Source organism: Eleutherodactylus coqui, chromosome 6, assembly GCF_035609145.1.
Source record: "Eleutherodactylus coqui strain aEleCoq1 chromosome 6, aEleCoq1.hap1, whole genome shotgun sequence".
NCBI lineage: Eukaryota > Metazoa > Chordata > Amphibia > Anura > Eleutherodactylidae > Eleutherodactylus > Eleutherodactylus coqui.
The window spans coordinates 145,128,354-145,141,948 of NC_089842.1; the positions used below are offsets into that span (position 1 = coordinate 145,128,354).

Sequence of the window (13,595 nt, forward strand, 5' to 3'; positions counted from 1 at the left end):
ACCTCTCTCCTGGCTCTCCTCTTCTCTGGGCTATTGCTGTCAGCGCTTGTATCTCTGTCTTCAGAGCCTGAGCTTCCCCTGCACAAGGGATGCTTCCCCAGCATAGCAGAGTTTCCTGCTGCAGGGGTACAGCATGAGCTTTCCTCTCCTCTCTCCTTTCCCCTGTCTGTGGAGCTGGCTGTGGCCTGAAAGCAAGGAACAACTTTACTCACTACTTCTGCTGAGGGATCCCGCTGGTCCGCTGCTCCTCGATCTGATAGTGCCATCCTGCCGCTATCTTGCTGCATCATCTCCTGCTCTTCTCCGCTCTCCCACAGGGCAAAGAAATCAGTAAGTCTCTTCGGACCTGTTCTTGTTGCTCTCTGCCGTGTTATGCTGCTTTCTCTGACTTGCCGGCAGACGGTGCTTCACTTTGAGGTTCTGTTCTCCGCAGCTCGCTAGCAAGCATCCTACTGGGTGTCTATCCAAGCTCCACCCCCAAGATAGAACATTAATATTAACCAGTACATTATAGTTAACAGAAAAATCGAATGAAGTTGATTTTAATAATAAAAGAACTCCATAGTATTATTATAATTCACGCGCTCTCCTGCCCATCCCCCCACCTTCAACTGCTGATTCACAGGTCTCACTAAATGCACAGTAGTAGGGAGAAACCTGTCAAGCAGCAGCTGGATGGTGGGGAAGTATCACCAGACTTCTCTTCAGCCGTGCGCTACATACTTACAAATGGAAGTTTTAAAAACTACTGTAAGTGAAAGATCACTGAAATTAGCATCTCTACCACTATTCCAAGCTGCCTTTAGCCAAAGCAGCACATGGGACCTGACAGGTTCCCTTTCTGACCTCTGAAGACATATTGATTTAAGGCTGTACAGCTCCGATGTTGGAAGACATCCGTTGGGGTTCTCTTACTGTATATTGCCAGCCTCTCTGCTGTTGGAGCCTATCCAACGTGTCACCTCATGCAGTACTGGCTCAAACCAGCATATAGCGCTGTTGTATAACAGCAGAAAAAGAGTAAGCCCCCTAGGAAAACCAGGATACAAATTGGATTGGAAAGGGTTAAGGCTGGTGTTAGCTTAGTTCTTAAAGGGGTTTTCTAACACTTTTTGGATTTATTTGAAAACCGTGTAACTGCACTATATAAGTAAGACCCCACCTATATCTCTTTTATTATTTTCCTCTTCTCTGACAATCCCAGTTCTGCTGGCAAGTGCTCAGTTGCATCTTGGCTGGCTTCATATTCGACCGGTTTCATATTCAGGCCAGACGGCATCAAGTGACCCATGATTCAATCTAGCAAATATTCACTTTCCAATATGCAAGCATATTGAAACATGGCTCTGTTTAACCCTTTAAAGACCAAGTGTGGTAAATATATAGCGCTTGGTCTTAGGTTTTAATCCCCGCTGATAGTATGAAAAAAAAAAATTGGCGCAGGAGTAGGTTGGGTTTTTAGTAGAGATGAGCGAGTATACTCGCTAAAGGCAATTGCTCGAGCGAGCGTTGTCTTTAGCGAGTATCTCCCCCGCTCGAGACTGCAGGTTCGGCTGTCGGCGTGGGGGAGCGGTGAGTAGCGGCTGTCAGCAGGAGGGAGAGAGAGATCTCCCCTCCGTTCCGCCCCGCTCTCCCCCGCAGCTCTGTGCCCGCCGCCGCCACCCGAACATTCCGTCTTGAGCGGGGGAGATACTCGCTAAAGGCAATGCTCGCTTTTTTTTTTCTAATCTTTTTACCCACATTAAAACGGAGGGAGGAGGAAATACGTTTTTTTTTTTTTTATTTAAAAGCCCTTTATGTCACAGGAAAAAAAATGCTGCAAAAAGAATAGGACCAAAACAGCCCGGTCTTTAAGGGGTTAACATGTAATTATCTTTAAGCACTTGACATTCAGGCACAGAAAATCCCTTTACGAGAGTCATGATGGTTTACGTTCTTGGCAGTGAAAGGGTTAAGCCGATTACATAACTCCATAGACATTCATTGTAATGTATTATTACTCAGTGGTCTCTTACATGCATCCTGTTCTCACAGATGTCAACGTTTTAGTTTATTTTTCCTTGTTGGTGTGGGAAATACCAAATCAATGCTTGAGCCAGTTAGCTGTCAAGTTGTGGAAGTTCTTACGTAACTGTATTGGGTGGAAGTTCTACAGAACCACATTATGTTCCACCCAATTTTAGGCAAAAAAAGTGTGGTTTTTTTGTTTTTTTTTTAAATCCTCCAGACCTCCTACAACTCGGTAAACTTTTAAAACCCATGTCTATAGAGAAAACAACAATATTACTTCTCTTCACACATTTGTACGTTCCCTGGGCAGCTCCCAGAAATGAATCTTTTAACCTCTTAGTGACAGCCCTATAGTGTTTTTTACGTCCTGCCATTGCAGGACATGTATGGAGGGTGATAGCGCTGCTATCTCCCTCCATACATCGCAGGTGTCAGCTGTTTATTACAGCTGACACACCACGTGGCCGATTGGGATTGTTAACCCTTTAAATGCTGCAGTGAAGTCTGACAGCGGCATTTAAATTCCCCAAGCATCCCATATGGCCCCATTGGGATGAGATCTGGGGAACCGTGTGGGTGTCATGGCAGCCGGGGCCCTTCTGAAAGTCCCCAGGGCTGTCTTTGCAGTGTGCCTATCAAGCCATCTCCATGAGATGGCCTGCTAGACTGCCTGTCAGATTGCAGTATGTTGTAATGCTATTGCATTTTGTGCGCAGTGGAAACAGGATGCACTGAAAAATGGTGGAATGTCGTTTTTTTTCTATTTCTCTCCACTTAGAATTTTTTTAAAGTTTTTCAGTACATTATATGGTACAATAAATAGTATCATTGAAAAATAAAGCTTATTCCGCAAAAAGCAAGCCCCATACAAGGACGTCGATGGATAAATAAAGGAGTTACAATTTTTTTTAAAAGGGAGGAGGAAAAAACGAAAATGGAAAAAAGCAAAAATGCTCCGTCACTAAGGGGTTAAGATTTAAAGGGCTTGTGTCGTCAAAAAATAACCTATTACATAAATCACATTTTTGTGTTAAACATATCTATGAATTTTTTGTGATTTGTTGTTTTTTGTTTTTTTTTTTAAGTCACAATCAAAAAGGCTAAAATTCTGTATTTTTCACACTAACTATAGAATATAATAATGGCCTGTAATTTCCCAATTTGTAGAGAAAACTTTGCAGCAGTCATCTCACTAACATCACAGGCAGGATTACACTAAAAGGGACACCAATATGTAGTTAACATTGGATCCTCCATTCACAATTGTTGATTATCTACGCCCCCTCCCTGCACAATGACCTCTGCAGAGGTGACAAAGCATGTCTAGAACAGTCCCCCATACAAGTCAATGGGTCCGCTCCTGTCTATTGTGTGAATGCCCCATGAAACTGCTGTAAAGCATCTCTCTGAATGCTGTTAAATGTAGCTCAGGAAAGATGGACGCCTACGTAGTCCTGTATAGACAATAGAATAAAACATTCTAAAATCATAAAATGAAAGCTCATTAGAAAAATCTAATAGTGTATATTTCTTTATCTGGTATAAATTAATTAATAAAGAAAAAATTGGTGATGTAGCCACTTCAAGGGAATGTACTGTACAGATCGCTTATAATTTATTTTTTTACTAATTAAGCCCATTCTGATCTGTTCTTATTTCCTGATTTGTAGATTAGAAACTACGACCTAGATCTAGAAAATTAGACAGGAGGTGACTCATTGACTTCTAAGGGAGAGTGTTGTGGGCTCTGTGACCAGTGTAGAAGAGGATGTAGATACACTGTGACCATACATACGCTGATATTGTGCAACAAGCAATGACTGTGTTTGGATACATTTTATTGATGGGAGAGTATTAAAACCTGCTTGTCAATCTATTGGTATTTCCAAGAGGAATGGGAGTATGCTCAGTTCTAAGAAAAGATGTTCCAATATTATACTGAAGTCTACTGCATAAAAACAATGAAGGGAACGATTAATTTGGTCATTGGATCTCGATCAACAAAAGATTGAAGTTAACCCTTTCCAATCCAATTTGTATCCTGGTTTTCCTAGGGGCTTACTCTTTTTCTGCTGTTATAGAACAGCGCTATATGCTGGCTAAAGCCAGTACTGCATGAGGTGATACGTTAGATAGGCTCCGACAGCAGAGAGGCTGGCAATATACAGTAAGAGAACCCCAACGGATGTCTTCCAACATCGGAGCTGTACAGCCATAAATCAAAATTGGTCAGACAGTGGATTGGAAAGGGTTAAAAATCTCGGGCTCTCCTCTGTGAAGAGAACAGGGCGCCAACGGTGGAGCTGCCGGGCTCTGGTGTTCTCTGGTGAATGCCGTTAAGGCTGCACGGTTCTGGGATGTGAGCACAGGTCCCACTACAGGACATTGGGCCCTCATATGAGCCTCATGTAGTCTATTTATGACTATTTGGGCAGAAATCTGTAAATTGGCAGCCCACTGGAGGTCATTTTGTAGGGGTCTGGCAGGGCTCCTCCAGTTTCTTCTTGTACAAAAGACCAGATACCGGTCCTGGTGCTGAGTTGATATCTTTGTACTGCCCTGACCAGCTGTCCTTGTCTAACGGCCCATGTCTTGGTATCTGCTCCATGCTCTTGAGACTTGCTAAGACTCTCGGCAAAACCTTCTTGTGATGGCATGTATGGATGGATGTGCCATGCTGGAGGAGCAGGACTACCTGTGCAACCTGATGGTCTGCAGGTACCACCTCATGTACCAGTGGTGACAAGGAAACTAGATAAAAACTAGAGAAGGATACATAATCCTTTATGTCCACCACCTACAAAACCATTCCCTCTTTGGGGGTTGCCCCTCCATGGCACTTGTTGTCACTTTTTAGTTACACCAAAGCAGGAAAAATTGATTCCCAGTCACTTCTGCTTCCTAACTGGACAGCTTGATATCCATGAGATTTAAGCAACATGGGGTTATACTGCGACGCCTAAGTGTTCACTTAGTTTTTTGAGCAGCGGATCTTTTAAAACAGACGAAGGGGAGATGAGCAGACTTTTTTTTTTTTTAAGAAAATCGCATGCTCCATACTTGAGAGAATTGCATGCTTACATGTTTGGGTTTTTTCGTTTGTTTTAAATGCTTTTCTTCATGTTTCTCCTAAGTGTGGATAGAACCTACAAGCTGTATTATGGTGGAGCGCAAAAACGTCCAGATGGTATGTACTCCCGACCCATCTTTGGATCTGAGGGCTCTGTCTTAGCATATGTGGCTGATGGCAACAGAAAGGATGTGCGCAACGCTGTGGAAGGGGCCCACAAAGCTGCTCCCGGGTAAGTTGTCTCTGCCTTTCTCCAATTATAGGAAAATTATATGGTCCATCATGCAGCCTGCTGGTTTGAATTATCCTGGGTGACTTGAACAACTTGCCATTGACCACACATAGCTGCCACACTGAACTAGAACTATTTTCTGCTAAGCCATGCCCTACATGCCCTCAGGAAATCATGATTCAAGGCTCTTTTATATGTCAAGCATGGACTTACACGGCTACTTCCCTTTATACTAAATTACTTGCTGTATACTGTTAATTTTATGTCGTCTTTACTGTATGATCTAATCAAGGACAGAACAAGAATTCATCAGGCTCCATAGCATAGTCACTGATGAGTCACCATCATGTAGTTCACAGCCAGTATACTGCTGTCAAGCACAAAGCAAATGGGATGGATAGTACTACAGTAGTTTTAAAGCATCTGTGCAGATGAAAAATTCCTCATATTGGGTTTCTTATACACTCACAGGAAACCGCCTCAGGAAATCTCTCAAGCCTGTCTCATCTGGTGTGGACACCTGGAACCTGGGAGGGTCTCCAGGTATCTCACCTGTGGTCCTGGATGGGTGATTAACCACTTGCCTGACTCTGTCGTCAGGCATGCGTTGGGGAGAAAAATTTTAAATTTGTCTCTGACGCATGCCATGCGACGTGCGAGAGCGGTTCTGGTCTCATTGAAATCAATGGGTGATGATCGTTATCCGCTGCCACTGCTGTACCAGCAGTGGCAGAGGATTCCTTCACCCCCGCGGGGAGTCCCCACGGTGATGATTTTCGGGGGGGGGGGAGGGGGGGAGGCTTGAAATATAAGCCCTTCCCACGAAAATCATCCCAAACTTGTGTAAATATATATACTTGTGTAAAAATATATATACTCACTTCTTCGCTGCTGTTGGGGTTCGGCAGGTTTTGCAGCGTGGGATCCCTGCTCTGTACTGAAGTTTTTTCAGCCATCTAAAAGCGCTGTGTCTGATTGGCTGAGCGCTCAGCCAATCACAGGTAGTACTCAGCCATTCATTGACTGACAACTGAGCGCTGCCTGTGATTGGTAACAGCACTCAGCCAATCACAGACAGTGCTCAGTCCATTCATTGCGTATCTTTATTCCCCCATGATAAAACAGCTGGCGATGTTTCGACCTGAACTGGTCTTTGTCAAGCTTTGTTGGTCTTGGTCCGGACCTGGTTTGGCTGTGCATCTCCCTCCCTGCCTAGTGAAGGCTAGAATACCGGTGAAAGATTCCTGGATTCACTTATGTTGCTGATTACCTACTTATAGCCTATGAGCCATTCAGTGAATGAAATTATTGAATGGCTGTGATTGGTTCATTGAGCGCCGGCTTTCATTGACCGGAGCGACAAAGACCAGCGTGAGGGACCCGAATGCCGCCTGCTAGGTAAGTATTAGGACAAGCCCAAAAATAAGACACTGTGCCTCTTTTGGGGCAAAAATTAATATACGACAGTGTCTTATTTTCGGGAAAACACTATCACATCTTCTTCACTGAGGAGAACCCAAATAGCACAGCTAAATAGCAGAAAGCCATATCTGGTTTTGCCCACACAAAGGAGTATAAGTTCTGCACCTGAGTGAACCCAGAAGCCTCCTAGTCAGCACAGCAACCCCCAACTACATTATAGTCCCTCTTTCCCAGGCAACACTCCAATGTACATCACAGCTATCCCCCAGTCAGTGCTGCCACCTACCCCATTTAGTGCACTGCCCCTCCCCCTCATGTACTTTCCTCTTCTCTGTCATCACAGTGTACCACCTACTCTGCGGTGCTTGTTTGCAGTTGACTGTGCACCGATTGAGCTGGAAGATACACTGATGAGCAGTGCAATATGCAAACACAGCAATGATTGGCCAAGCCTCAGCCAATCAGTGCTATGTTTGATACCAGCATCATTCCCTGGCTCATCATCACGTTGTCCTGCTCATACAGCCTTCTCCACAGTTCGTACCCTGTCTTGCTGCTTCTTTCCCCCAGAATATTAGCCCTGACCACATGGTGGTGCTAATATCGATTTTTAAATCTGAAATGTTTTATTTAATCTCGAATTAAATTAATTTGATTAATTGCCCAATCCTGCATGTAATACTACATTTCCTATGTATTGGCCACTGTAAAATTGCACCAAACTTTGTGCAATTGGCTGTTTGACAGCCCATTTTTATTTTATTGACTTTTTTTCTTGTTTCTTGCCAGCTTTTTATTGTTTACCTTGCGAAGCTTGAAACTGTATTACAGCTTTCTTATATTCCTTCTTCAGAAGTTCACAAATTACTAGAGATGAGCGAGCGTACTCGGAAAAGCACTACTCTCTCGAGTAATTTGCTTTATCCGAGTATCGCTGTGCTCGGGGCTAAAGATTCGGGTGCCGGCACGGAGCGGGGAGCTGCAGGGGAGAGCGGGGAGGAACGGAGGTAAGATCTTTCTCTCCCTCTCTCCCGCCCACTCTCCCCTGCTCCCCGCTGCGACTCACCTGTCAGCCGCAGCGGCACCCGAATCTTCAGGGCCGAGCACAGCGATACTCAGATAAAGCACATTACTCGAGCGAGTAGTGCTTTTCCGAGTACGCTCGCTCATCTCTACAAATTACCTTGTCAGACCTAATAAATTCTTGTTTTGAACAAAAATGTTATCGACTCGCTCCCTTTTCTCACCGTGCCAAATGCCAGAAAATACATCTAGACCGTCAGCCAGGCATTGATGCCAAAAGATTGCAACGCCTAGATAAAACATTTTACAGGTCCCCAGACCGCATCTTCATATTATAAATCAAAGAAAGATCTCCTTTTACACCAGATGATGCAACAATGGTAAATACAGTCTTACAAGACATAGTCCAAAAGACTTCTTTTTCTTCATGAACAGATAATAATTTTTGATTCTTGTTAAGTGTTTATGCAACTTCTAGTTTGTTGCTATGAGATCTCATTCCACAGTTTTTTGGCTCCTAGAAGAAAGGAGGAATCTTACAGTTTCATATTAAATCTGTCTTAGGTCTCCCGTCTACGGGTAATATGTCACTGCGTTATTCACGGAGATAATCCAGCCGCTGGTAACGCAGTGGACGCTTTCCATAGACCTAACTATGGAAAGCGCAGCCCAACGTCCACGAGCAGAGAATCATAGCAATTCCCCGCTTGCGGGATTCAAATCGCGGCATGCTGCGATCTGCCGCGATTCTCCGCGGTGAGCCTGTCTATCAGATAGGCTCATCGCAGAGACCTGTCAGTTCTTCCCCCTGCTCCCCCGCGGCGGAATATCACTAGCAATATTCCGTGATGGCCGTAGAAAGGCAGCCGGTATTACTGTATCTTGACGCCACGGGAAGCTAGGGGTTTGACGGGAGGAACGCCCCTATCACACCCCCAGCTCCCGATAGGACCTTGCAGCCTTGACCCTAGCAGCACACTGTGGATCAATTTCAGCCGGCCCTGCTGGCTTACGCTGACGGTTAGTTGTCTTCTTTGCCTTACATTATAACCTATAAATGCTGCTATGTTACCAGAGTAAAATGGATCTAATAATGTAAGGCGAAGGAGACCACTAACCATCAGCATAAGCCCGCAGGGCCGGCTGAAATGTATTGAGACACATCTCCCCTCTGTCCCGGGCAGCATTTTTGGCACGTATCTCACCTGGCTGCCGGCCTGACACCTCCGTCCCTGCCGCTGGCTATATCGCCCTGGGGCTGTGAACTCTATGCTGGCCGGCCGCCCACCTCCCCCCCACTCACCCCCGCTGACAGCTGGCAATGAAATAACAATTGCCTGGGTTAACACTGTAAGTTCCCTGTCGCCACCATGCTGCCCAGGTGCTGCAAAGCTTGTGCACTGATGGGGGGTTCAACCTTCTGGGGCGCCGCCGGGGAAGCTACTTGGAGCCGTGGCTGCACCCTCAGCGGCCACTCTATGCCTTTTCCAGCTTAGTTTAGTGCCCTTCCAGCACCTTGTGCCCAAGAAGCTGCGCAGCCAATCAGCCTCAGGGGGCGTCACCCCCCCTTTCAATTTTGACTCCACCAGCTATTGCTGTTGGCGTCAAGATACACTAACACCCAGGCAGCCTTCCAATGATAATCAGCACTTTGTCGTTTATGGAAACTGAAAAAGCTTTGGCCCATGAACAGATTTATGTCCTGTAATCATATTTCAGCTTGGGGTCCATTCACTGTTTGCAGTTGGTGTTAATAAATGAAGTGCAGGCTTTCTTCCTTCATAACTGAGATTTTCTTTGAGCCTTCTTTTCAGTTCCAGTATGTGTCCTCCTAATGCACAATAAAATCCTACTAGCATTTGGCAAGGTTGACTGTGACTGTAACCGCTTACATCAGTTGTCATTACCAGTACTATGAAACATATCCTTACTGGGTTGTTTGTATACACAGATGAGAGATACTTTTATTTTATTAGTGATCAAGCCATTAGTCAACAATGTGATGCAGCAGCCAAAAAGGCAAACACAATTCGGTGATGTATTAAGAGAAGCATAAAGTCTAGATCACGTGAGGTCATTATCCCCCTCCGTATTCCAGATGAGGCCTGACTAAGGAAGAGCAGTGTCCAATTCTGGGCACCCCACTTTAAAAAAAAGTCACAGACAAACTGGAGCAAGTTCAGAGAAGAGTTACCAAGATGGTGAGCGGTCTGCAAATCATGTCCTATGAGGAATGGTTAAAGGATCTGGGAATGTTTAGCTTGCAAAAAAGAAGGCTGAAAGGCGACTTAATAGCAGTCTACAAATATCTGAAGGGCTGTCACACTGCAGAGGGATCAGCCCTATTCTCATTTGTACAAGGAAAACCGTGAAGCAATGGGATGAAACTGAAAGGGAGGTGACACAGATTAGATATTAGACAGTGAGGGGGATCAATGAGTGGAACAGGTTGCCACGGGAGGTGGTGAGTTCTCCTTCAATGGAAGTGTTCAAACAGCGGCTGGACAAATATCTTGGATGATTTAGTGAATCCTGCACTGAAGAGGGACCTGATGACCTTGGAGCTCCCTTCCATCTCTACCATTCTATGATTCTAAGCCTGTTTGCCTCTTAATGACCAACTAATTTAGTGTAAGGCCATGTTCACACGGGGTAGATTTGCCGTAGATTTTCCACCAGGCTTCTCCACACATAAAATCCACAGCATTTACAGTAGTAGCAATGTGCATGACCCTTTCAAAATGTTGTCCACACATTTCAGAAAAAATCTGCACTAAATCAGTGTGGAAATTGGCATGTTGTTTAGAATTTAAATCCACAGCATGTCCATTTTAGCAGTGGATTTGCGCCGCAAATTCCTCCTCTTAAAATGAGGAGGGTGAATTCTAGACACTCTGCAGCAAATTCCAACCCGTATAAACATGGCCTCTGTTTCTTCTCTCCTGATCTATACCATACAGTTTATGCCTATTGTATAAAAAGGAATAATACTACCCCCTCCCCCAATGGTTTCTTCCTCTGAAGGAAGTGCATTTTTCATTAATTTTGTATTCTTAACATTAACAGGTGGGGCAAGAGGGCAGCACATAACCGAGCACAGATTGTGTACTACATGGCTGAAAATCTTGAGCTGAGGAGGGAAGAGGTAGCCCAAAGACTGAGTCATTTGACCGGCGAGCCTAAAGAGAAGGCTTTGCAAGAGGTGGACCTCAGCATCCAACGACTCTTCTATTGGGGAGCCTATTGTGACAAATATGGTGGCACTGTACAGGTAAGGGTGGATTCACACAGCGTTTGTGATGGCCTTTTATGTATGTCGAGAGTGCATACATCAGACGTATCCTTAGATCCCCACTCGTTTTGTAAATCCAACAACACTTTGGAAGGACCTCATGATATACAAGTAAATGACATTGCATGGTTCTTTTAAGGAATCTTTGAGATTCTACCAACAAGAAATACATATTAAAGAGTGATAACCGCTAATCAGGGTGGTTGCCACTTCTCATCTTTCACATGGCCATGAGAATTAAGTTTGTGACTTCTGTGAACTCAGCTGAAGACATGACCAAGCTAAAACTGTCTGTAAACCTAAGGGTCCTTTAATACTTGCCTATTGTTAGGCACGTTCGCACCGACAGTCATCCCAGCGATTATCGCTCCTGTGCTTCCAAGCAGGAGCAGTGATCGCTCAGTGAATGGAGGCGGAGCGGGCCTGAGATTACTTTTGCTCGCCCACCTCCATTTACAGTAAAAAGGAAGTTGTTCTTTGATAAGTTGCTTATTTCCACCGGCCGATCATCGTTTGAAGGGAAGTCACCCCGCAATCTTCCTTCATACACGTCCTGCATATGCAGAACATAAAAACACTATAGTGCCATCACTAAGGGGTTAAGTTATTGACTGCAGCAATCTGTCATAAATGGAGATGAGCAAGCATACTCGCTAAGGACAATTGCTCGAGCGCGCATTGTCCTTAGCGAGTACCTGCCCGCTCGGAAGAAAAGATTCAGGTGCCGGCGCGAGTTAGCAGTGAGTTGCGGGAGTGAGCGAAGGGGAGAGAGAGATCTCTCCGCCCCCCGCCGGTACCCGAACCTTTTCTTCCCAGTGGGCAGGTACTCGCTAAGGACAATGCTCGCTCGAGCAATTGTCCTTAGCGAGTATGCTCGCTCATCTCTAGTCATAAAGCATGATGGGCCATTTATCAGAAACCTGAAATGTGTATCTAGAGGTGATGCATGCGATCCGATATGCGGGGGGAAATGATGGATCATTTATTATTTTTCTTCTTTTAAGGAAACCTTGCTTTACGGAGCGACTGTTCTAATTCGAGAACCTGTTGGGGTAATAGGCATCGCTTGTCCTGATGAAAGTCCTCTCCTAAGTTTTGTGAGCCTCTTTGCTCCAGCAATTGTTCGTGGAAATGCTGTGGTGATCGTACCAAGTGAAAAGTTTCCTCTGCCGGCCCTAGACTTTTACCAGGTACAGTCCATTCATTTCACTTCACTATTTTGGTCTGATTCCCGATGGATTGTTGGGTTTTCAATGACATGCAATGTCAAACTTTACTCCCTAAAGAACCGGGTGTTTCGATCCGAAAAAGACAAGACACTTTGGTGATTTTACACATGTGGTGCTTTTATGACCCTCTATATTTTTCTTAGGCTGTCAAAATGACATTGCAGTATTTTATGACACTTGGGGCTATTTTTATTACCTTTTTTGCACAGATTTTTTTTTACTTTCTTTTTTGTTTTGTTTTATTATGGGTAATGTGTAGAAAAAGTTAAAGGGATTTTATTTTTAAAATTAGTATATTTGCACAACAATAAAGTACAGGAATGGATTCCCCATTTTGTTTCGGACATTTTGATGTATAAATTGCATAGTTTTGGATTACAGGGCGGGATACGGTGATCGTTTAGGATTTTTTTTTAATTTGGAAGTTTTCCAGTGTAACTGAGGCTTCCTTAGGAGTCCCAATTACTGGGGAAAACTTCCCCAAATAGTGATATTAATCATTCGGAGGGCTTTGCCATGCTGGGGATCACTGGTGATCACGGAGTCCATTTATTTACACTGCTGCTACCTCTAGTCTTTATAGCAGTTATTAAAACGCTATGCCTTCTCCTTGGGGTCCTCAGTTGTCTCTGACAGACGAGCACCCAATCTGCTCCTGCTATATTGCAAGAGCTTTAAACCTGTGCTGTATACTCTTTCCATGCTGAATCTTCACTCCGCTGCAAAGCTTAATTTCATGGTACATTCATGTCTGTTTGTTTTTTCTTTTTTGACCTGATGCTATCTGTAAGCCCTTGTATAACTCTTTGATGCTCGTTAGATTTATGATACATACAGACCAGGAAATCTGTTTGTTTGTTTTCCTTCCTGTGCTTTAGAGTTCTTTGTTTGCTTAATTAGAGTAATTCTCTTTGGATGTAAGCACGTAACCCCTATAAATGTAGATTTAGACGAGGGGTGGCACTCCTGTCGGGAAGGGTGCAAGTTATTTCTGGTGAAGTGTCATTTATACAAATCCAAGCTCGCTGTACTAAGCTGCCTCATAAACAGCGGATATCAGAAAGCCAATATAAGATATCCACGATGTAACATATGCATGAAGACGGTATGTACAGAAAGTCCCCAACTTACGAACAGGTTCTGTTCCATCAAGCTGTCCGTAAGTACATTTGTTCGTATGTCCCAACAAATGCTTGTATGTAGGGGGATCACTGGGTGGATCCCGCTCCATACAACGTCTGGTGCCGTCTGTTTCTTACAGCGGACACCCGGCGGCAGCAGTTCCAATAAGCCACGCCGCTCATTGGAACTGTTAAC

The 13,595-nt window shown here is 44.5% G+C and overlaps 1 protein-coding gene across 1 annotated transcript in view; it reads left to right on the top strand.

The window, feature by feature from the left end:
- Positions 1 to 13,595, top strand: part of ALDH16A1 (aldehyde dehydrogenase 16 family member A1) — an 83,720-nt gene that overhangs the window by 60,567 nt on the left and 9,558 nt on the right. The window contains exons 13-15 of the mRNA XM_066607818.1: positions 5,145 to 5,312; positions 10,824 to 11,028; positions 12,054 to 12,239. Of these exons, the coding sequence (XP_066463915.1) occupies positions 5,145 to 5,312; positions 10,824 to 11,028; positions 12,054 to 12,239 (559 nt within the window). The remainder of the gene's footprint in view (positions 1 to 5,144; positions 5,313 to 10,823; positions 11,029 to 12,053; positions 12,240 to 13,595) is intronic.